Here is a 24,632-nt window from a genome sequence, read left to right on the forward strand (position 1 = left end):
CTGAGCTGTCCCCTCAGTGACACAGTCCTGGAGATAGCAAGGCCACAACATCATTTGGGGGTGAAAAGCGCCCTGGGGCTGAGGAGGAGCGAGCAGACCCCAGGGGCCACAAGGAGAGGCTCCGCCACCATCAGGAAGCAGCAAGAGGAAGGCCGAGGCAGGCGCTAAGGAGGCCACACAGCCAGAGCAACTGCCAGAGTGGTGGTCCCCAGCAGGTGTCCAGGAGGGGGGTGGTGGATGGGGACGGCAGCCCCCCCGCGGGCCCCTCACGTCTCGTTGAAGGGCCGGGCCAGGAGCAGAGCCGGGCGAGACACCTGCTGGGAGGACCCTGCCGCTGCCTGCGAAGAAGCAGATGAAGCCAGTTCCCCGGGGTGCTGGGCCCTCATCCTGCCCAGACCTCCAGGCCCCTCCACTGTTTACAGGCAAGGACCCAGGGAGGACTGGCTCTGGCCAGCTCAGGTGTCACCGCCCTGTCAACAGAAGTGAGGACCCTCTGTCCCTGCAACCCCTTCGCACAGAATCCACAATGCCCACCGCACAGCAGAGTTGACGGGGCACGTCAGCCCCCTGGTGAAGAGACCAGAAGACTAAGGCCTAGAGAAGGAAAATGACCTGCCCACCATGCCCAGGCCCTGCAGGTGCAGGGAGCACGCAGGTGACAGGGCTTGGCCGTCCTGCTCCCACCCACGAGAACACAGTAATATCATGACAAATCCCCAGCCCCGTGCTTGCAGACGCCTGTCCATTTCTCCAAATGAGCAGGGATGGCAGCCAGCAGGAGGAGGCAAACGCCCCGCCCCCGCCCCTGCCGCGGCGGGAGCTGCCAGGGACCGCGCTCTAACAAGCTTGGGGCGTGGGATGACTGGGATCGCAAGTATGAATTTTTATGAGTCTAATAAGTCACTCCACTTTTCCTGCGCTTGATGGTTCCCGACACTTCAAACACGGAAAAGCCCGCTGCAGTCAGGCGGCTCAGCCCTCATCTCCGGGGGCAGTCACAGAGGAGGCGACGGGCCAGCCAGAGGCCCCTCCTAGGCACCCAGGACACCCCAGCTCTGCACCCCGGGCCACTGGAGGCCAGCACTCATGCAGGTCCCTCGGGAATGGCTCGGGCGGCCCATGGAGAGACCCTGCCAGACTCCGACACATAGGTGGCTGCCTGGGAGGATGAGTGGACGTGCTCGCTAACACACACACACACACACACACACACACACACACACACACACACACACACACACACAGAGTGTGCACACGTCTGCAACGGGGCGGGGAGGGGACCCCAGGCCCTGGGAGGAGAGGTCTGGCCCTCGAGGGAGAGGGAGTGGCCCCCGGCCCAGGGCCTCACCCTGCTGGGCTTCCTGCAGCACTGCTGTCTGAACTGGGGACCAGCCTCTGACACACGTTTACCGATTACAGAGACTCAAAGCAGCCAAAAATAAAAAATAAAATAAATTTATAAAAAAAACCCACAACGTTTACTGACTACTAAGTCACAGTGGCAGCCCGACAGGGCCATACGTCACGGAGCAGCGGTCGGCACCGCCGCAACAGCAGCGTGGGCCGCTGGGTGATGACAAAGCGCCGTTGTCAGCTGCCGGGCCCTGCGGCCGCCTCCTCTGTCGTCCCGCACTACCTGGTGTTTAATGACAACACTGTCAGCCTGAGACACGCAGTGCTGGGACTGTCGGGGCCCTATTAGAGGAAAGATTGAGACCCTACTCTTCTCAAACTCACTCAAGCGACACATGCCGCTCGTTCCTATAATTACTGTGCGCGAGCCATCGATCGCGCGACGACACTGACCCGTCTGTATGAAATGGGAGTAGTTTACTCCCTGACAGTCGTTGTACATTATGGGGGTGGGTCTTCCCTCCCCTTTTAACCATCCCTCTAGAGGATGGAAGAGGGGAAAGCGAGCACCTCCCAGCCCCCACCCCACCTGCAGGCCTTGGGCCCAGGGGGTGGGGAGCCCCAGCACATCCCAGGGAGGCCTGCCCCAGAAGACAGCACAGCGTGTGGCTGGGAGATCCAGGTAGGGGGCAAACTCGCTGAGCGGGGCCCACAGGAGCAAGAGGCGGCTGCACCCCAAGGCCATGAGCCCCAAGCAAAGGCAGGGAAGGCAGGGTCCGTGCCAGGCAGACAGCGCGCCCTCCCAGGACCGCCCCCCAGAGACAGGACCAGGCCTGAGCGTGCTGCGAGCAGCGCCCACGTGATGCAGGCTCGTCCAGGGGCACGGCTGGCGCTCACCCCTTCCCCAGCAGACCAAGCAGCCCCTGCCCGCTTGGGGCCACACCCTGCAGGCACCGGACTGTGAGCCAGCTGCTCCCCCCAGTGCCCCATCTGACCTCAGCCAGAAGCAGCTACGACAGGACATCCTGGGACTGGGTACTCTACCCTGTCCGCTTTCACTCAGACCCCGATGAGCAAAATCCACCTCTTACTGAGGACAAAAGGCAAACCCACTTCTGGCTCAGCAGCCCCGGCAGGGCTCCAGGACCCGCGGGCCCGAGAGGTGCCAGTGTCCAGGACAGTGCGTGGGGTGGCCATGGATGTACCGATGTGAGCCCCCAGGGCCTCACAGGTGAGGGCACGCACGTGCATGTTAGAGACAGGAATCTGCCTTCAGCGGGGGGCAGGTCCTGAGGCTCAGCTCCAGCCTCCAGAGACGGAGCTCACAGCCGGGGGGTCCACCCTGGACCCTCCTCCCTCGGCCCTGGGTCATGGAGGACTGTGCCTTCCTAGGCTCCGAGCCCAGCCCTGACCACAGCGACCCTTGGGGCCCCTCGGGCCTTCTGCGGCCTGCTGGCCACTCCTGCTCGCCTGCGGCCCTCTGATCGGGCGTCCCGGGCCCAGGCCCCCTCACTGGACCCACGCTGACAGTGCACGATGCTAGGTGATCAGCCATCTGTCTGCAGCCCGACACCGAGCCAGGCCTGCCACCTCACAGCCTCTTTTGCTTTTGTGGCCTGAGGTCCACTTGTTCCTTACGTGGAATCAAGTGACCAGGGACGTGAAAAAGCTTAGAAAGAAAACAGTGAAAAAAGTGTTTTAAAAGCAACTGCAGACCATAGAGGAAGCCAGAGAGGGAACTGGACCCTCACGCTTGACAAAAGCCACCCCAGAGGCCAGAGGGCTGAGGAAAGGATGCCCAGGCAGCACCAGCACCAGTGTGCCCCTTGCACAGAGCTCGCTCAGTCAGTCAACAGACATTTGGCGAGCCCGCTGCATGCTGGCCTCTGGGCTCTGGGGAAGCAGCAGGGAGCACAGCAAGCGCCCCTTCTCAGGGCAGGCGAGTCCCCTCAGCTCCTTCCGGGAAGGGCAGGTCCCTCCACAGCACGCTGGAAGAGGCAGAGGCAGCACCTCATACGTTAGCCCTGAACACGAACAGCGTCCGCACCGGCCTCTGGACTGGGCAAGCCCTTCCTGCCCAGGGTTTCAGGGGCTCTGGAGGGCCAGCACCACCGGAAGCACCTAAACTTCTCTCAAGACGGCCCCCCTCCGTGCCGGTGCCCAGGGGCTCAGATGACCCCCTGGTCCTGCCCACCCGAAGCCAAGGCTCCCTCTCCACCTGCTGCAGGTCTCCCTGCCTGGCAGGGCCCAGCACCGGTGGCCCCGAACTCCCTGAGAGCCAGGTGGGACGAAGCACAGAGCTGCTGGCTGCCTGCGGGGACCCCCATCCAGGTAAACACGGAGCCGGCCACAGTGCCCCCGCCCCGGGCACGGTGCTCAGCCCAGCTCCCTGCACCTGCCAGGGGACAGGAAGTGAAGCTAGCCCAGCAGGAGAGGCCCCAGAGCAGGCCAAGACCTCACACCGAGGCCTCTCTACCTACGCTGTGCCTAGGGCTGACATGCTCAGACGCAGAGGCCAGAGGCCTCTGACTGCCCAGGAGGGACCAGGTACCAGCCAACACCTACCCCGCACTGGGTCTACTGGCGTGTGTCTCTGCCCTCACAAAAGGGCAGTCCTCCGTCATCACTATGTCCCTCCATTTGAGGGCCTGGCCCATATGTGCCAGGAGGGCTGGAAGGGGTATCCATTCCCTTACCGGGCTGAAACTCTAGAAGGCCAGAGCCCAGGGGAGCAACAGGGGCTCCCAAGTCCCCAAGGGAGAATCGAGGGGCCTTGTCCACACTCCACCGACAGCAACGGGGCCTCCACACGAGCCGGGCCAGCCCAGCTGAGGGGACAAAGCCCAGCCTGTGAGGTGAAGGCCCACCCCACCCTGGCAGCTTCTGCTGGGGGCTTTCAGGGGCGCAGAAAATTGCCCGCGAGTCCCAGGTGGACAGATACCCCACGTTCCAAGCCACGAGAGACGGAGAGGGACCAGTCCCTGTCCCTGAAGGGGGTGCTGCAGAACACACCTCGTCCCCCCCCCCGGCAGGTGCTGTGACAGTAACGGGGCACCACGGGATGGGCACCGACGAGCCTGCCTCTGCCCTTCTGACCCCCAGGGACACCCCCATCCTCTCCCACAGGGGCTGGAGCACAGAGGGGGGCTTCCCCCAGCAGACACAGGGTGGGCAGCACAGCCCCGCAGGTGTCTGACAGACACTGGGCCTCAGCCACCCCAGGGAAGCCCGGCTCCACCACGTGGCCCAGAGCCGGTGGCCCTTGTGAGGGCAGCGCTCCTGCTGGCCACAGCCTAGCCTCTCAGGATCCCCGCCCTGCTTCCTCGGAGTCAGGGCCAGAGAGAGATGCTTTCAAGAGAGCCTGGAAATAAGCCCACTATCAAAAGCAGCGGCCACGGAGAGAAAACCACGTGCCCCTCACAGGCTCCGGGATGCTGGGCTCTCCGGCTGCTCACCCGTTCCTTGCTGGTGGCCGAAGGGGCAGGGCTGCAGCACAGGGGCAGCGAGCAGGCCGCGGAGGGGAGCCTGGGTGTGGGGGGGGCCCGGGCCTCACTCAGCCCTACAGCCAGCCTGCCAGGCGCCGGGCGCTGCGGCGGCAGAAGGAGGGCAGCGCACGAGCACAGGAGCTCGGGCCGCATCCCTGCCTCCCCACCCTCAGCTCCGGGGAGGCCACAGGGAGGAGCCCGGCCTTAGCTGCGGCTGCAGCTGCGCTGGGCCAGCAGACTCCAGAGTGAGCCTTCCGCTCCCCTGCCCTCCCCTCCCCTGCCCTCCCCCTCTGCCTTCCCTCCCCTCCCCTCCCCTCCCCTCCCTTCCCCTCCCCTCCCCTCTGGGATCCTCCAGTCCCTGCACAGGATGCAGCCCCTGAGCCGGCAGCAGCACCCGCCTCAGGGTCAGTTCCCAAGCACACAGCCGGCAAAAAGTTCCTGCTGGGGCCAGTGTAAGGCTGGGGGCAGCTGGGGCCATACGGGTGAGGACCAAGGGCCGTTTGGGGGCCCCTGAGAAAGGGGGCTCAAGGCAGCCCCCACCCATCTGTGAGAGCTGGGGCTCCTGCAGAAGACAGGGTCTTGGCCCTCTGTGAGAGGAAGGAGGGGGAGGGGGGAGGGGAAGGGGGAGGAAAGGGGTCTGAGGAAGGGCTGTGGGGCACAGGGCTAGCCCGGGCAGGTCAGGCAGAGGCCTCCCAGACTCAGGGTGGTGGGCGCCCGCAGGCCACTCTGTTGTCTCACGCACAGGGCGCCACACCTGATGCACATGCCATCTGGTGGGGGAAAGGGAGCCCCGAGAAACTCAACAGAAGGAAGAGAGGGAAGCAACGGGGCTCCCAAGAGAAGGCCTGGGGCGCAGGCTGCCCCCCAGTGCTGACGCCCCAGGTCACGGTGCCCACTGGCACAACGGCCTGGAGGGGCAGCCGGGGTGCCTGAGCTCAGCCGGGCAGGTCCCGGGGTCCAGCCCGTCCCCCATTTCAACATTCCAGACCCCCACGCGGGTGGAGAGCGAGCAGTGACGGGAACACATGGCGCTGGTGATTTGCTGGACCACCGTGGGCTCCAGCGGGGCTCACCCCAGACACGCTGGGAGTTGGTGGGCCCGGGCCTGCTCACACCCCCGGTCTCCCACCTCGAGCAGGGCCTGGCACAGAGCAAGCTTCTCTCCTCGGCCTTCCCAGACGCTGCGGCAGGCCCGGGCCACGGAGTTCAGCTTCTCTCACAACACCAGGCCTGCCTTCCATCTCCTGCAGCAACAGGGAGGTGCGCCCTCTCGCCCCGCCGCCCTGTGCGCCTCCCCCGGCCCGTGGCAGTTCAGGGTCTGGCGGCTGCCCTGCTGCAGCCCAGCGTGCGGGGTGCGAGCAAGCCGCTCTGAAGGCACCCCTGCAGTGAGCCGTCTCCTGCCAAGCAGGCTCACGCCCCTGCCCGCGCCAAGCACGCGCTGCCTCACAGGACGCCACCTGCCGGGTCGGGCGGCCACCTGCTGCCAGCGGCCGTGCTGCTGCGCCCACTCTCGGCTGCCACCTACCCGCACGGCCGCTGGCACTGCCACAGCCCATCAGGGATTGGCACAGCTTGGGATACACCGTGAGAAGGAAACACAACAGCTCCGAATTAATTTCGAAAGCGCAGCGCCCCGAAGAATGACAACAAACGGCCGGCAAGCGCTGGGGGCAGCCAGGACGGGCCCTGCCCACCGGCCCACGGCTCTCCTGGGCAGAGCCAGCCGGGGGTGGAGTATCTCAGAAGTCTCCCCATCCACAGATGGGCAGGAAAGGCAGAAGCGGCAGCACGTCCCTTAGGTCCCTGCCACACCCAAAAACTTTAACGAGACGGAGGGGGCGAGTGTGCCAGGGACAAGATCCCTGGGCCGGCGCCACAGCCTGCAGACGCCCCGAAGCATCCCAGGATGGGTCCCGGGGCAGAGGCAGTCAGTGACCCGTGCCCGGTCCGGAGAGAACGCTGGCCCCGGAACCCACCCGGGCCTCTCCACGCACAGCACCTGAGGGTTCAGCCCGCGGGGGGCAGAGGAGGGCGTGGGGAGGGCAGCAGCTCGCTTCCACGCTTGCAACCCCACGGCAGGGGACCTGCCACCTCCCTGAGCTAGACACCTTGTCCCAATGCTGCCCGGACCAGCCGGCAGTGGGAGCAGGAACAGTGCAGACCCCTGGGGACCCCTGGGCCAGAGGTAACCAGAAGGACCAGGGCTCCTCTTGCCAGGCCTGGAGACACTCAGGCAAACCAACAAATGAGGGCGCACCTGACGATTAGAAGCTGATAGGTTTACAGTCGTCTCGTGAGGCTACAGATTTTCCTTGCAAATTCCATCAAGTCTATGCATCAGGGCCAAAGCTTCAAATCAGAAGGATACCTGTGGCCGCTGAGAGCCCCGGGCCACACAGGTGGTGCCTAGGTGGTACCAGCAGGGCCCAGCTGGGCTGTGGTGCCTTCTCAGCCTGGGATCTGCCTGGAAAGGGCTCAGTCTTGGGGGAAGCACTGCTCACTTCCCATGGACACGAGAGGGAAGGCAGGAAAGCAGGAGGGCTACGAAGAGAGGGCCCCACGGACACGGCGCCTCTCCAGGGTCACGCGGCCTGTCCCGAGGCCCCGGCAGAGGCACACACGGCCCCGCCCTTTCCAGGACAGCTGAGCCCACCGCCCTCGGGGCCCCCCTCGTCAGAGCAAGTAGCGGGGCTCTGGCGGGGTAGGAAGCAGAGGGTCTCGGCTCAGAGCCTGGGGGAGGCCCATCCTTGGTGCCCACCCTGACTGGGCTCCCTCTGTGTCAATATGCTCCCAGGAGGACACGGTGGCAGGGGGCAACCAAGGGGACACAGCCGAGGGGGCTCCAAGCAAGTGCACCGTCGCTGCCCACCGGCTCTGGGGCAGCAAGCCCTTCCTGCCCACGACCCTTCCCACCACCCCAAGAAGAGAGACGCGGCCTCAGGTACAACAGAGCTGGGAGCCAAGTGTCACCAGGTCCTGCTCCTTCCCCAAAGCCAGCAGCTCCAGCCCACGTGAGCTGCAGGAGCAGGGAGGGAGCTGCTGGGACGTCTGAGCCCCACCGGCCCAGCCTGCACGCCCTGCGGGGCAGAGAGACACCCACCCGCCCAGGCTGAGGCCTCCCCATGCTCAGGCGGCCTGCCCGCCCGGGCCCAGAGAAGTGTGCCCCGAGGCGGTCAGCTTGTCCAGACCAGGCTGCCCCACTCCCTCGCGCAGCCTGTGCACCAGGGCCCTCTGCCAGTGGCCGCCTCAGAAGCCAGCGCTCTCCCTGGATGTCACCGGAGGCCCTACTGACACAGGCGCCGCCACCCCAGCTGTCACGCAACCCCACTGCAACTCTTCGCCCGCCCCTGGGCAGGCAGCACCCCTGGCCTCTCACCTGGCCTCCACCGCCTGTGCCCAGGCCTGCCCAGCCCCTACAGCAGGCTCTGCATGGGGAGGCAGGCAGGGCTGCCAGAGGCCCCTCCCAGGGCCTGGAGCGGGGGCGGGGCAAGGCCTACAGGAGCAAGGCCACCGCGCAGGAGGCCCACGGGCTGCCCCATCTACCCCACACCCAGAGACCTCTACTTCTCAGAGGCCACGGCTCAGTGAGCCCCTCCTGTCCCCAGCACACAGGTTGCTGGGGGTTGCAGGGAGCCTCCCTTCTTCCCCCACCAAGCACACACTGGGGACAGGTGGGCAAGTGGGCTCCCACCACCCCTCCCTCGCCCTGCTCCTGCACAGACCCTGTTCTGCAGGCCAGCCTGCCGGTGCAGTGAGCCCGCCCCAGCGTGGGGCCCTCCCTGGGCAGGAAGTGCCTGGGCACTCTCACTGCCCACACTGCCCTGACTCTGTAGGTCTGCTCCCCCAGGGGCCACGCACCCTGTCTGGGGGAACATGACATCATCCGGCCTTGAATTAGCTCCAGAACTCCATACACAACGTCCACCACTCGATATAAAATAACCAGACATACAAGCAAATCACACTTGACACAAAACTAAGAAGGAAAAAAACAGGCAATGGAATGAACAGGGATCCAGATAACTGGGTGGTCAGACACGGACTTTAAAAACGATTAATATATTCAAGGGCTTAAAGACAAGATTGCAGAACTTCCCTGGTGGCGCAGTGGTTAAGAATCTGCCTGCCAATGCAGGGGACACGGGTTCGAGCCCTGGTCTGGGAAGATCCCACAGGCCGCGGAGCAACTAAGCCCGTGCGCCACAACTGCTGAGCCTGAGCTCTAGAACCCGTGAGCCACAACTACTGAGCCCAGGTGCCGCAACTACTGAAGCCCACGCGCCTAGGGCCCGTGCTCCACTACAAGAGAAGCCACCACAATGAGAAGCCCACGCACCACAACGAAGAGTAGCCCCCCTGCTCGTCACAAGTAGAGAAAGCCCACGCGCAGCAACAAAAACCCAACACAGCCAAAAATAAATTAATTAAAAAAAAAAAAGACAAGATTGCAAATTTTGGCAGAGACCTAGTAACTATTTTTTAATAGAAATTTTAGAATTTAAAAGTCACTAAAACTAAAACCTCAACGGATGCGTCTTGTAGCAGATTATACAAAGCTGAAACGACAATAACTAAACTAGAAAATAGGTTAGAAGAAACTACCCAGATTTAAGCATGGAGACAAGTCACAGAAGACACAGAGAAGAACACAGGAAACATGTAAGATATGGTGAAAAGGCTCAGTACAAATGCAGCTGAGGTCCCAGAAGGAGAGGTGGGGATGGAGCAGAAGCAATGCTTAAAGACAGAATGGCTGAGATTCCAAAATTGATGAAAACCATCCAGCCACAGATTCAAGAAATAGCACCAACCCTAAGCAGGATAGATAAATGTACAGGAAGCACCATGGCACACCTGCTGAAGACCAGAGACAGAGAAAGCCCCACAGCCAGAGGGGGGAGAGCCACGCCACCCTCCTGGGAAGGACAGCTGACGTCACCAAACGCCGTCAGCTGGCGATGGGGAGGGTCTCTCCCCAGCACCGAAAGCCCCACAGCTTCCCAGGCAGAAACACTCTCCAGAGAGTAAGGCAAGAACAAGGACTTTTCAGATAAACATCTATTGAGAGCAGTGGTCCCCAGCTCACCTGCAATATTACAGGATGTATTAAGAGGTGTTTCTCAAACAGACAGCAAGGAAAGGAGGAAGAGAAAAGGGAGAATAAATACATAGTCTAGGTCAATGCTGACTGTACACAATTTTTTCTAGGGTCTAAAATATATGGAGAATTAAAATCATGGCAGTTCCCCACGTTTCACGGAAGAGAGGAAAATAGGGTTTAAGTACTCCAAGCTTCTTACGTTGTCTGGGGAGGGATCAGACAGTAATTTCTAAGTACCAATAACAGTGAGTCAAGAACACACAATATAACCTCTGGGGAAACCACCAAAAGAAGAATAAAAGAGTGTATAATAAGCTAATTGAGGAGAAAATGGAATTAAAAAATACACATCCAAAAGAAGAAGAAAAAGGAGAGAAAAAACCAAAACAGGTGCAACACAGAAAAAGCACAGAGGAAGACAGCAGATTTAAACCCAGTACCCCAGTAACTGCATTAAATGTGAACACACGAAACCCTTTTTTAGAAAAACAATTTCAGATTGCACTTAAAAACAACTATTTGCTAGATACAAAAAAACTAAACATAATAACGGATGAAAGTAAACATGTCTGCACATGTCACACATAAATACATTTGCATAGAGAGTGTGTGTGTGTGTGTACACGAGTATATACACACATTTTGTGACACTAACTAAAAGGAAACTGGCCTAGCTATACCTGCTTCAGAGAAAGTAAATTTTAAGGCCAGAAGCTTTACTGGAGATAGAAAAGGACACTTCGTAGCAGTAAAAGATTCAGTCCACCGGGGAGATATAACAATTCTAAGTGGTTTACACTCAGTCAAATGACCTCAAAATGCTTAATGCAAAAGTGACAACTGGACAACAGTGGAAGATCTTAACACTCTCTCTCTGTGACTGGAAAAAGCAGACACCCTCCCCGTCCCGCAAAATCAGAAAGTATACAGAAGACCTGAACAACACAATTAATACAACTTACCTTACAGAGCCCCAAACTCCCCAAGTGGAATCATTCTCTCTAAGTACACACAAGAGCTTTACCAAAACTGACCCTAAGCTGGTCCTTAAAACAAGTCTGAGCAGACTTCAAAGGACTGAAATCACACAGATAGCTGCCCAGTGGAGTGAAGCTGGGGAGCGGTCATTACAAAGAAACTCAAAAGCCCCAGGGGTTTGGAAATGAAGCAATCCCTTTTGAATAACCCTGGATCAAAGAAAAAATTACAATGAAAATTAGAAAACATTTTGGAGGAACACAAAAATAATTAACTTGCAGAAGACAGCTAAGGTTATGCTCAGGGGAGAATTTATAAGCTTACACCTGCATATTTCAGAAAAAAAGAGAACCTGGAGGTCAACTGTCCAGCCATCTGGTCCTGTTGCGCTCCGTCCAAGCTCAGACCCACTGGCCATGTGGGCAGCTCTGACCCTGGACAGCAGCCCCCAGCCCCGGCCTCGGCTCCCCGGCTGCCTGTCTCCCCACGTGCTGCCCCTTGGGGCACTGTCTCACGGCCCAGAGTCAAGGACATACACACCCGGGCTGGCCCCAGGGTCAGGGCAGCAAGAGGGGCAGTGTGGCCCTGCAGTCCCTCCCCCTGCTGCCCTGCCTTCCCAAGCCGAGGGGACCACACAGCATGGAGGTGGCAGCCTGAGACGGATGCCGACCACAAACCCCCACCCCACCTGGCATCTTCCCCCTTTAAAACGCAAGCCGTAAGGGGAGCCCGGCTAAAGAGAGCTCCACAGGGGAAACATGTCTTTGGAGTTCCTTTCTGAGATGACTTCTCTGGGCCCAAGCCCAGCTGCCCACCTCGGCGCCCCCAGCTTCACTCAAAGCGAGGGCCAAGGAAGAGCAGCTCCAGCCCAGACTCCCGGCTCTGAGTCTCATAGGGAGCCCACTGCATCACTGGCCGCCCTGGCACAGGGCCAGGCCGAGGTCTGCGGGGGAAGGGGTGCTCCGTGACGTAGCCCGGGGCGGGCTCCTGGACTGGGACCATGGGAGCATGGAGGAGTGGGACCTGGGTCTGGATGGGGTGCCCAGCAACATGCTGAAGCTGTGGAGAGAAGGTGCCACAATCCAGGACCTGGAAGGCCATGGCCCACCTCCAGCAGGTAGGAGCTCCCACGCCCCCATCACCAGGTGGCCCCCACTCCCCAAGGGAGGAAGGGGCTGGGCCCAGGAGAGCAGGTGGGACAGACCAGCTGAGGGGCCAGCGGGAGGCTGGGAGACAAAGCAGCCCTAGAAAGACTCTGCCCTGCACCCCGTGCCCACGGACGGGTGGGCTTCTGAGAGCGCACCGGCTCAGGGACCCTCGGGCCGGGCCAGGCCCAGCTGGCAGAGAGGCTGGGTTTAACTCGGTCAGCCAGGACACGGGGGCGGGCCACCCTCAGCACACCGTCTACACTCGTCGGACACCTGGGGACCCTGGCCCACGAGAGCCCGGGGCTGCAAGCTCTGGCCATCGTGAGAACATCACCCCTGCTTCCCAGGGGAGGAGCGGCTCCCAGGGCTTCAGCCTCATGGAGTCACTCAGGTGCCCCTGACTCCGCGGAGGTCACAGCTCCCCAGAGGCCCCACGCCTGGCAGGCGCCACACGGCAACGCGCATGCGCGTACACGCACTCCCACGCCAGCTCTTGTGGAAGAATTAATTAGCACGGCCATGGCGAACGTAAAACTGGAGGCCTCCGCCACGCCTGATCATTTATGCAAGGCTCAGGATCGCTGCGGCTGCCTTTTGCAGGGCCTACTTCAGCATTTTCATTTTCCCTTAGGAAAGCAGGGCTCCAGATTGAACTGCTCTCACGCCCTTTACAGCGTCTGCCGTAGTAAAGCTAAGCAACCCAACTGCACGCCAGCGAGTGATGATGGACCACAGAGCGCTCCACGGCGGGAAACTCCGGCAGCGAGAAGAGCGACAGGAGCACCATCACCCGCCCAGCCGAGACCCGCCAAGCCGGCCCCACCCCCGCAGCCCGCACAGAAACCCCCGAGAGATGGCCTTCCACAGCTGTGGGAACAGAGCAAGGCAACGCCAGCACCAGCCTGGAGGCTTAGAACCAGGGCTTGCCCACACCTCAGGACCGGGACCCAGGACCAGAGCACTGGACACGACGGGGACACCACAGGGGTCACCCAGCCCCGGCCCTGCGCCCACCCCTCTGGGCCACAGCAAGCCTGCCTCCTTCCTCCCACCTGCCCCGGCTCCTGATCTTCCCTAAGTGCTCCCAGTGGGCGCTGGTGGTGAAAAAACACTACCGATGAACGCGGAGGCCCAGGGCGAGGCTTCACTGCGCTCCCTCTGACCACTGGCCCTCCCGCGGTCCTGAGGCCAGCACAGGCCATGCACAGGGCTGCCCAGCACCAAGCAGTGGGCTCTGGGCTGCCTCCCAAGAGTGAGGCTGCCGTGTTAGTACCTGGCCCGCCGCCTGCCCGTGTCCACTGGGTACATCTGGTCAGAGGGGAGGCGGGGCCTGTTGGGAGAGGCTTGGGGCGCGGTAAGACGGGCAGGGCCCAAGACCACACCTACCTCTTCTGCCGATGACCCAGGACGAGTGGCTGCCCACTGCATCCATAAACAGGTGACAGCAGATCCTCCAGACCGCGTGGCTGGCACGGCAGACTAAGGGACGTGAGGGAAGCGCCCGCCACGTGCTGGCAAGCTCTGAGCCGGAGGCAGGCGGCTGTGTGAGGCCCGGCTTGAGTGAAAGCCTCGGCAGCGCTCAGATCCACACCTGACGGCACTGTGAACACTGGGCCCTTCCTGTCAACCACAGCCCTGCCGGCACAGCCCTGAGCGACCCGCCAGGCCCACACCCCACCCACCGCGCTGGCCACTTGTCTGTGCAGAGGCAGGCGAAGGAGAGGTGGGTGGGCTCTCGCCACACATGCACTGTCCTGGGCAACCCCTGGGAGGCGAGGACACCCCTGCCCGCCCACCCGCCCGGGGCTTTTCCTTGGCACCTGACAGCAGACCTCTCCAAGTGACTGGGAGGAATCACATGGCCTGTTGCTACCAGGAAGCCCCCTAGCCTGGGGCCGAGTGTGCTGGGTGGGCTGCCAGCCCCCAACAACTGCAAGCGTCGTGCTGGGTTGGTGTGGACCAGGCAGCACCCTCTTTGCACACACGAAGCCTGTCACCTCAGGGCAGCCCGAGTCATGGCGCTGGGCCCGCTGTGGCCGGGGGAGAGGAGCCCCGGAGCTGGCCCCGAAGCCCCAGGTCTGCACTGGAAAGCGCACGTCCACACCGCGGGCTGTGACGACTAACTTCCGCAATCGAACGGGTGGCCAATCGGAAACCATCTTTGAGGTCTACGAAAAGTTCTCTTCTCTGCTGCCTTCTCTGGGGTCTGTCGGCACTGAGGCGGATCAAGGGGGGCCTCCGGCAGCCAAGGTGCGGTTATCCCCCCAGGGAGCACGGGGTGGGGTAGGGGTGTCACGTGGGGACCCCCAGGGACCGCCTGCCCCACCCCCCAACCAAAGTCTGACTCTAGGCCCAGGGAACTAGGTGGGAGGGTCAGAGGGCTCGGCCAGAGAGGGCCGGTGGGGGGGCAGAGCGAGAGGAGGAGTCAGGCTGGAATCTTTGTAAGGTCAGGTCCCCAAGGCACGAGGCCACAGGCCTGCTGAACATGCAGTTTCGAATTCAATTAAAGCGATTATCTGCTGTGTCAAATAAACTGTGTGCAGCATATATCGGGCGGCACTGTACACCTCGGGCTCATTATTCCCTAACAGTTTCCTCCTGTTTACGCGCCCTCAAATTAAACTGCTGATAGTATGAGCCCAAATAAAAAATGAGCGCACCTTGTCCCGAGGAAATGGATTCTCCCTTCCCCTGGACCGGCGATTGCCAGGTTTTATATACTCTGCTCCTGGTGACATTAGTAATTCAATTTTCTTTTTATTAGCCCCCTTATCTGCTGAGCAATACAGTGGCAGACCTGACCTCTTTCGCACGGGTAAATGTTTAAAATCTTTTCCCTGATTAATTTTGCCAGTTAAGAAAAAGAGGAGAAATGGCCCGGCTCTTAGCCATCACAATGAATAAAGCTTAATGTTGATTGTGATGGAATTCCTAATGCCAGGGAGATTGATTGAACGCGGCAATTACACTGCAATAGTAACTCAAGGGAGACGGGATCGCTTTCTCCTGGCCATAGCCTTTTGGTTATTTAAAACAATCCAATTTGCAAGGATAATTACGTATTAGTGTTTTATCTGCCACTTGAAATGAACAGGGGAGTTTCGATACTGGCCCAGCACTAGCAGGTTATTGCTGCAAATTACTTGATATCTGCTTTCTTTCACATAAAGAGGAAATTAGGCAATCAATTACCAGAAAAAGGTGGATGAAGAATAAGAGGGGCAAGTGCGCCCTCTGCTGGCCATCAGGCTGCACAGCCGGCCTGAAGTGGGGACCCCAGCCGGGGAAGCCCACCTCTCCCTCTCCCCCTCCTCAGCCCTCCTGGCCTCAGCAGCGAGGCCGTCCCAAAGGGGTCAGGTCTGACACAGCTCCAAGCGGAGGGCTGCATCTGGCACTAAAAGTCTGTGTGGGAAACAGGGCAGAGAAGCCTCAAAGCAAGTAGATGCAGAGACAGCCTCTGCCCCCATTCCCAGGGAGGCCCTGCCAGTGGCCCGTAGGTGGGGTCTGCACTTTCCAAGAGACGGGAGAGCACGCCCTGCACACACACACACACACACACACACACACACACACACACACACACAGCTGCTCAGGCCCACCAAGGGAGGGCAGGCAGGCAGAGCTGGGAAGCGGGAAGCCGGGTAGGTCTTTCGAGAGGAGGGGGCTGGGGGAGCTGTCAGCCCAGGGAAATGACCTCCACCTGTCCCGGCCTCACCACGCCGGCCCAGCACACTCGCCTCCGCCAGCACAAGCCTCTCCAGTGAGCTCCCTGCCGTCAGGTCCCAAGGATGAGGACCTCACCCCTCGGCCTGTAGTTCAGTTGCCTCACCCGCAGTCTCATCCTGGCTGCTGCCCCTCCGGGACCGCTGGACATTCCTGGGGCCCCGACGCGGCCACCTTGTGTCCCTGAGCACACCCATGCAGGCCCAGGTGCCTCCACTGTCCCTCAGGGGCTTCCCAACAGAACCCCCTTTTCCTTGCTGTGGCCGAGCACCACTTCCCATCCCTGGTCCTGCCTGCCTTCTGGCCTCGGCCCCTCCCACCCTCCAGGACACCGGCCACACAGGACCAGTCTCTGCTCCTGGAACAGGCAAAGCTCAGCCTACCTGTGACTTCGCCTGCAGAGGTGTGCCCACGCGCCCCTCTCCTCACGCAGGGCTCGGTTCAGATGTCACTCCTCAGAGACGTCCCCACCGCCCACCCTCCCCGAAGCTCCCTGCAGCACTGCTGCCTGTCTCCTTTTCCTCAGAGTGCTTCTGCCACCTGAAAGCAACTTTTCTTTTCTTTTTTTTTTGGCCACGCTGTGCAGCCTGTGGGATCTTAGTTCCCTCCGGGCCCCCAGCAGTGGAAGCGCTGAGTCCTAACCACTTGACCGACAAGGAATTCCCCTTGAAAGCAACTTTTCAGTCTGTTTACAAGCACCCGAGGAGCCGTTTGTGTCCAGCAACGCAGCACGGCCCCAGCACACACACACCCCAGTAGACAGCACACTGCTCTGCACAGCTGTGCAGGAAACGGGGAGGGGATGAAGGGGTGGAGGACAGAGGATGCATGGGGGGATGGACAAGTGGCTGAGTGAGGGGAAGCCTCTGCAAGCCCTTCCCCCAACAGGACCCTCTCCCCTCCTGCAGGGCATTCTGTGCGTGGTTATCACACTGTCTATAACTATGAGCTGATTCATCTGCCTCCTAGTGGAGAGGAGCGTGAAGGCAGGGACTGTGGCAGCCCCACTGGCAGGCGCCACAGTCCCCACCTGACAGCCCCACACCCAGCGGTGCCCTCAGCCTTTCTCCCCCTCCCACCGAGTACCATGGCTGCCCTGCCAGCAGGCGGCAGCCACCACCGTCCCCAGCCTGCACCCCACTCTGCTCTAGGCCTACAAAGGGGCCAGGCTATTCACAAGTGCAGGTGCAGCTCCAGGGACGACACACGGCACCTCCTCTCCCACCTGGCCTGGTTACCGCATCTGCAGGCCCAGCGTCTGTGCCCCCGCCAGCCCCTCACCCCTCTGTCCACCCCGCGACCGGGTGAGCATCCCAGAACATCTCTGGCCCATGGCCCTGGGATGCTGCCCACAGGCCCCTACCCAGCTCTCCAGCTCCCCGGCCGCCCCTTGGCCAGTGGTTCCTGCAGCAAGGCTGCTGCCAGGCTGTTCCCGTGCCTGGGGCAGCCCTCACCCCGGCCCCCAAGCTGCACCAGAGCCCTCCGGCCTGGAGCCGGGAGAGAGGGCACCCAGGACCACCTGGCCGGCTGGTGGGAAAGCTTGGCTCTGCGAGGAGAGCTCCCGATGCCACTGCTGCCCACCCATCCGCAGAGGGCCCCTCGGTCCGTGGGTCCCCAGCCCACTCCTAGACCGTGTGGCGCTCCTTCCCTGGGGTGCCCACTGCGCAGGCCAGCAGCAGCCTGCCTTGGGCCTGTCGACCCCCAGGCCAGACTCCTTGGAGGCAGGGGCAGCACAGGCCTGGCAGGGACAGAGTCAAGGCCAGTGTGCATACCTGCATCAGGACTCAGCACCCCTGGGTGGCAGGAAGGGCGCCAAGAGGCCCAGGGCCCTGTCTGCCGCGACCATGCCACACTCAACCCCTGCACAGCAGGTGCTCCACACACACGCCTGCTTCCAGGCCCAGCAAGGGGGCCCGACGCCCAGCAGACGCGCGCCAGATCCCCCAAGAGCTCTGCTGTCAGGAAGGGCCCAAGAAGGCAGGACAGGGCCTTAGGGCCTTCCCAGCACGCTGCCCCGGCTGGGACACTCCTCCCCCAAGCCACCTCCAACCACGTCCGTCAGTCACGCCTCGCTGAAATACTACCTCCACAAGGGGCCCTACCTGGCCACCCCCTCTCTGTCGCCCCGACACCCTGCTAGTGGCAAGTCACGATGGGAATGTCTCAGCAGCTGGCCAGCTCGAATGCGGGCACCAGAGGACAGGAGGGACCACCCCTGCCTTGGGTCTCCTGGACCCCCAGCACCTGGACCGCCCACTTCCCACAGCCGGCCCTGAGCACCATCATCATGGCCTGCACGCTGCCATCCCGCGTGACACCTCATCTGCGGGGACAGATCTGTCTGCAACTTCTCTGCACACCCGACATCTCGGCCGGCTAAGACAACACCATGACAGAGAGGATCTGAACAGGGGCCATGAGTCCCCACAGAGGCCCAGATGTCCACAGACACCACCTCCTGGCCTCTCCCCCAGCTGCCCCAAGAGGCCACCTGACCCCCCACCTGCCCTCAAGCTCCCTGGGGGCGCCCCCGCCACCAGTCTCTCAAAGCGAGGGGCATCTTCAACTCGTCCTCTCCAGTCAACCCGCGGCAGCCTAACCGCTGGTCACCTTCAACCTCTTCGCTCCCAGCCAGTCCTGCAGCCAAGGCCCACCCCCCAATCCAGCCACCTCGCAGGAACCAGGAACCACTAACGGGGCTCCCTCTGCTCCGTCACCCGGCATGAAATCCACACTTGCCATGGCGCACGGGATACGGCCAAAGGAGAACGGGTGGGAGGCCGGCACCCTCCAGCCTCACTTCCCCACAGCCCTCTCGCCGCCCCGCTCGACCCTCTGCCTGGGACCCCACGGCCCACCCTCCCACGGCCGGCTACGCGCAGATGCTCAGCACAGCCCAGGCACCAGCTCCTCCAGAAGCCTTCTTCAAAGACTCCCGGCCAGGCCAAGGACCACGCCCTCGGCTGGGCTCCCCAAGCACGAAGCGTAGCACAGTTTCTAGAGCACGAGGCCCCGGCTGGAGCACCCAGCGCCGAGCCTGCCCGGCCCCAAACCCTGTCACCTCCAGATCTCATACGGGTCAGTCTAGAAGCCGCTGCCGCACGTTCACCCCGCCGCTCAGAGGGGCCACCTCAGGACCAGGCACCCAGATGAAGCCTGGCTCTGCAGCCTCCCCAGAGCACTGCCAGCGCGGCAGTGGGGAGCCAGCCTCCTGCGGGGGCCACGCCCACAGCGCTCCCCATTCTGTTGCTGGACTCCAGGGACTCATTAAGAGGGCAAAGCCGACCCCTCCCAGGCCAGCTCAGGCTTCCCGAAGAAAAGGCAGCGCCAGCAGGGAGGGGAGGGGTAGACCCGTGGCCCAGGCAGTGAGGAAAGGAGGGAGAGGCCCTGGGCGGCACAAGCCACGTCTCCTCCCCCTTCAGGGCTGCGGGGCTGCCACCCTCTCATCTACCTTCCCGCTCCTCCTGCCAAGAGGGACTCGGCTGCACATACACAGAGGGATGTGCTGAATAGACCACCACATGCCTGCCTGGAAGCATCTCTCCGACCCAGAGTGCAGGGCACGGTACCCCGGTTCTTCTCCTTCTCCACTCACTAGCCCAGGCCACCCACTGCCCGCCAGGCTGAGCGCTCCTGGGCCAGGGCCCCACAATGCAAGGTGGACGGCGAAGGTGGGTCCCAACAGGGAGCAGAGCCGTCACAGGCCCAGGGAGCCCCTCCTCCTGGTCATACCTTCCTTGGTGGGGAGGTGGGCCCGGCCAGGAGGCAGGCAGCACAGCCGGTGCCTGCTGACCTGCATCAGGCCCTTGTTGGGCGTCTTCTTCAGCACAGGGCTGCTCTTCCCCCGGAGGGCCTGCCTCCGCCGCAGGCTGAACTGGCTCCTGGCCGTGGTAGCAGGTGGGGGGCTGCTCTTCTTGTCCCCAGGAAGGCTGCAGAGACAAAGAGCAGACGGCTCCTAACAGGCTCCCCCAGCGAGTGGCTCACCTCCCACCCCTGCCCGCCCAGATCCCAGCAACATGGACTCAGCCCCCGGAGGGAACCAACCTCAGCAGCCGTCAGAAGGCTGCTCCCCACCCATCCCCCCACGCCACCCCCTCCTCCTCCCCGCCAGGGCCAGGCTCGCAGCCACAACCCTGGAGGATCCCAGAGCCAAGGCAGGCGGAGAGCGCAGGAGAGCAGCCTCGACCCCCACCCAGTGCTCCACAAGCACCTCCTGCACCGCCCCAGGCCAGATGAGCCCCCGCCTGGAGCTGGAGAAGAAGCAAAGCAGGCAGGCCTTGTACGGAGGAGGCGCTGCCACCAGCCCGATGACCCCCGCCCCACACTGGCGGAAACAGAAAAAGTGAGGAGGGCAGGGAACCCGAGGAATCCAAGACAGCACCGATCGGGGAGGGCAGGGCCCAAGACCAGGTCAGACAGCAGGAAAGGACCTCTGGAGTGGGACTTGCTGGGAGGTCAGCGAGTGTCACCACGTCTGACGGCAGAGGCAGGCCCTCTGCCCTTGCCACTGGCAGCCACCACAATTAAGTCCCTGACCCCAGACGGAGCACTGGGCCATGACACCGTCCTCGAGCCTCCTCTAGACCCGAGAGGACAGAGGGCGGGGAAGGTGACATGGGTTCAGTGAGGCCGTGACTCACCCTATCACCCGGCCATCAAGGGGCAGCATTCCTCCCCGGTGGAAAGGCGACCCCCTCCCACAGAGACACTGCGCCCTGGGTTTGCTTGCCCTGCTCCTGGCCTGGGCACAAAACCTGCAGGCCCAGAACAGAAACCACCCAGCAGTCTCTGGTCTCTTGCCCACAGGAGAAAGGGTGGGATGCTGCCACCACCTCCACCTGTCCCCACCTGGCTGGGGGCCCCAGGCCAGCCCCCAGCCAGGTTGAGCCCTGTCACTCAGCTGTAAGGGACAGCAGTGACCCTGGCCTCATTCCTACTGACTATGGTGACACCACCACAGGCAAAGCTCCGCGCTCAGGCCCCGTCAGGGGTGAGGCTTCCTCTCCACCTCCCACACCCCTGCGGGCGGGCCCTCCCACCTGCTCTGCATACAAGGCGGAACCTGCCTGGCCAGACAGGGCCGGGGGCGGGGCAGGGACACACACCTAGCACTCCCCCGCCTCCGGATGATCTTGGTGCGGCTCTTCACTTTGTAAGCCGAGAGCGGGGTCTCACTGAAGAGGGGCTTCAAGCTGCTGGGTCCCACTGCTGGTCTGTCCCCTGGGGGGAACCTAGATGGGACTGGGGAGAGCTGGGAGGCATGGTCCTTGCTGCCGGCCTCTGGCTGCCAACGGAAGGAGGAGGCCGAGGAGGCCAAGGGGCTGGAGGCCTTCCACTTGTACTTGCTCGGGGAGGCCCCAGGCACGGAGGCTGCGGCCGACCTCCTGGGCTTGGCATCCAGGTCGCCTCTGAGCTGCGGCTTCTCCGTTCGTTCCGCTGCAGAAAAGGGGGCCTTGCACACATTCTCCGCCACTGCTCTGGGACTGAGGGCCCTCCGAGGGGCCCGGGGACTCTTCGCCGAGGCAGCCACCCATTTGTAGTTGTTTTGCCGGAACTTGTTGCTTCGACAGGACACCAGCAGCAAGGGCTCCCGGGTCTGCCTGGGTCCAGCAGCAGGTCTAGCTGGGCCTGCCACCAGGCCAGAGGCAGCTGACTGATCTGCATGGCCGGCGTTCGCTCTCCCGTCCCCAAGGAGCTGTGTGCCGCAGTTGGCCGCAGGTTGTGAGCCCACCTTCCGGCCCAGGGCCGTGCCGCCCCGCTGGGGCGGGCTGGAGGGCGGGAAGCGGGCCCTGGCCGCAACTGCGCTCTCACCGACCATCCGCCGGGGCTCCGAGGGGCTGCTGCTCACAGTACTCATCGACTTCACCACCCGGGGCTTGCCAGGCTCCTTCTGGCAGACCAGAAGGGGGTCCTCCTCACTGCAGCTCCCCTTAGCTCTTCCTGGCCTCGAGGGCTGCTGCTGCCCACCGGGAAGCTCACCCTCACCTTCCTGAGGCCTGTGGTTGCTCCAGGGGGCATCCCCGTATTCTTCCAAGGAGCCCCGCAGGACCCCTGCAGTGCCAGCTGAGCCCGGCTTTGACGGTGGTTTGACATTGATGACCATGTTCTGATCCGGACTGAGCTGGACCTGCCTCTCCAGGATGTACTGCTGGGGCTCGGGACCCTGGCTGCCCCCAGCCCCAAGGGGCGGCTGCGCAGCACAGTCGCCGGGTGGGTCCGAGGATCCCAAGGGCCGATTCACAAGGGAGTATTTCTTGCGCCACACGGGCCCATGGTTCGGGGAGAAGCCCCTCCGGCTCAGACGAGGGCAGCGAGCACTGAAGGCCCTGCCGCTGCTGTAAGCGGGCGGCTGCCACTGGGAAGCGGCGGAGGTGCCTGGGGCAGAGGCATTGCCATGGAGGTTTTTGTAGTCATCGATCAGACCTGAGGAGACAGGAGCACAAGCCCCATTAACCGGAGGGTGAGTAAAATCAGTGAGAATTCCCTGGAGGGGCATCAGCTGACCAGACACCCCGCAGACCCCGGTGGATCCTGTCACGTCCCAGTGCAGGAGGGGCAGCTGCCAGTGCGTGAGAACCACTGAAAGTCAGCCCAAATTCCCTAGGCCAATCTTCTCCATAAGTCTTTTCCCGTCAGTTCTATTTCAATCCTATTTCTAGTTGCTTATCCTTAAAATGTATCCCTGTGGCATATTCCCTATTCTCCAGGAATATTATGCTAGGTTCACAATCCTTTGAGAAGAAGTGTCACTCAGTATGAAAAGACCAGCAAGGCCCTATGCTGTAATGCCTCAAGAGACATGGAGGCCCTCTGGCTTGCCCACAGATAGAGAGGGAGCAGGGCTGCACCTTAATGAGCTCCCTGCCTGGCACACAAGGCAGTGAGGGTGAGGTAAGTGACACCCCTGGGTACTCCACACTTGACAAGAATGTCACACCATCCTCCCCTGAGGAGAGGAGAGGCCTAATCATCGGGAATCGCAGTGCAGTGGACCGCCACGGGGCCTTGCCAAGGAAGCCCCTGGACAGCTGTGCCCGTGCAGGTGGGGCACAGGCCTCGGCTGAAACAACCCAAGCTGTTACAACTCAGCCAACAAGCCCCACCGTTACAACGCTCCCCCACCATATGTCCCGCCCCCAGGCCCAAAGAGAGCCAGGTCCAGACCTGGTGACACCTCAGGGCAGATATGATGGAAGGCCAGGAAGTGCCTGGAAGGTGGGCTCAGCCCACCTGAACTCTCCCCCATACACACTTTCCAAGTCCTTAAGTCTTCTCTTTGTGGGAATAACTTTACAAGGGGAATTTTTTTTTTTAAGTATAGCAAACCACATTAGGTCTAAAAATGGAAAAGTTTGGAAACTGAAGACTGGGGAGTCTGGGCCGGGAGTATCACGGAGAGTGTGACTGTACGGACGGAAGGAGCGTCAAAACGGGCTGTCCAGGGAAGAAACACACACCTGGCCCCGAGCGGGCTTTGCCACTGTCGGGCGCGGGGAGCGAGGGAGCGCCAGGGGGCGCCGAGTACGTGCCCGCGCGTGGGGGTGGGGGGCCCCCTCCCGCCCGCCGGTTACTAAGCGACCGCCCCGCCGCCACCAGCCGCAGCGCCGGAAACGCTCGCACCCTCCGTCGAAACCCGAGCTGGAGGTGACCCAGGCCAGTCGGGACGCCCCTCCGGGTCCCCTAGACCCAGCCCGACCCCACCTACCTCCCCACCCGACCGGACCTAGCCGCCGAGACCGCGGGCGGAAAGCCACCCCCTTAGGGGAGGCGGGCAGGGGCCCGCTGTGAAGAGAAGGGGAAGAAAGGGACGCGCGACCCGGGCCCGACCCGACCTGACCTGACCCACCCTGCAGGAGACGGATCTGCCGCCGTAATTGCTCCTTTTCCTCCATCTCCAGAGTCCGCGACGCCCGGCCAGGCCCCCGCGACGTCATCGCCGCGCGACCGTTTCCCCGCGGGCTGGGCGGAGCGCGGGGAGGTGCCGAGACTGCGCACTGAGGCGAGGCCTGGGCGACTGCCGGGCCGCGGGGACGGGGAGCAGAAGAGATGAGCCCGTCGCCCTGGCAACGGCTGGAGAGGCGGGGTCACGCATGCGCAGAGCTGGGGGTCGCGTCACTACGGAGCGCCGGGAAGTGGACTCACCGCTCGTGTGAAGGGGGCGCTGCGGTAGGTGGTCGCCGCCCTGGAGCGCTCTGGCCGCGTTCTTCGCCAAGAACTCTCGTTCCTTGCGGGACTGGGCGAGGGCCGAATTCCAGACCCCACCCCAGCGGCGACCTGGTGGGATGAGGGCCCAAGAGACTCTATTGTTGCGCGGGCCAGGACAGGAGAAGAAACGTCCAAGATCGAAGAGGCCCTACAGAGACGTGTTAAACCTCTGAAAACTTGAAAGATTTTGGTGTATCAGTGGAAACAAGTATAAAACCAGGTGTGTAAATCCCTCGATAGAGCTGGGGCGTGTAAAATGGTATGGCCGCTGTGGAAAACAGTCTGGTGTTTCCTCAGAAAGTTAAAAACAGAATTAGGGTTTGTCCCAGCACTTCCACTTCCGGGTATATACCCTGAAGAAGTGAGAACTCAAACATGTGCCAGTGTTGGATGGAGCATTATTCGCAGTAACCAAAAGGTGGAAATAGCCCAAGTGTCCATGAGGATGGATGGATAAACGGTGTATATCCGTACAATGGAACAGGATTTAGCCTTGAAAAGGAATGTAGTACTGTTCCATGCTACGGCATAAATGAACCTCAGAAACATTACGCTAAATGAAGTAAGCCAGTCACAAAAGGACAAATACGGCAAAATTCCACTTATATGACATAGCTAGAATAGGGAAATTTATAGAGA

General features: G+C 61.8%; 1 protein-coding gene across 1 annotated transcript in view; it reads right to left on the reverse strand.

The window, feature by feature from the left end:
- The window catches only part of ZC3H3 (zinc finger CCCH-type containing 3), an 82,045-nt gene extending 58,324 nt beyond the window's left edge, over window positions 1-23,721 (reverse strand). The window contains exons 1-3 of the mRNA XM_082858545.1: window positions 23,635-23,721; window positions 20,894-22,211; window positions 19,521-19,717 (exon numbers count right to left, since the gene is read on the reverse strand). Of these exons, the coding sequence (XP_082714671.1) occupies window positions 19,521-19,717; window positions 20,894-22,211; window positions 23,635-23,680 (1,561 nt within the window). The 5' untranslated portion in view covers window positions 23,681-23,721. The remainder of the gene's footprint in view (window positions 1-19,520; window positions 19,718-20,893; window positions 22,212-23,634) is intronic.
- Window positions 23,722-24,632: the final 911 nt, after the last annotated feature.

The sequence above is a fragment of the Leucopleurus acutus genome, assembly GCF_964270905.1.
Source record: "Leucopleurus acutus genome assembly, chromosome: 17".
In the NCBI taxonomy this organism is placed as follows: Eukaryota; Metazoa; Chordata; class Mammalia; order Artiodactyla; family Delphinidae; genus Leucopleurus; species Leucopleurus acutus.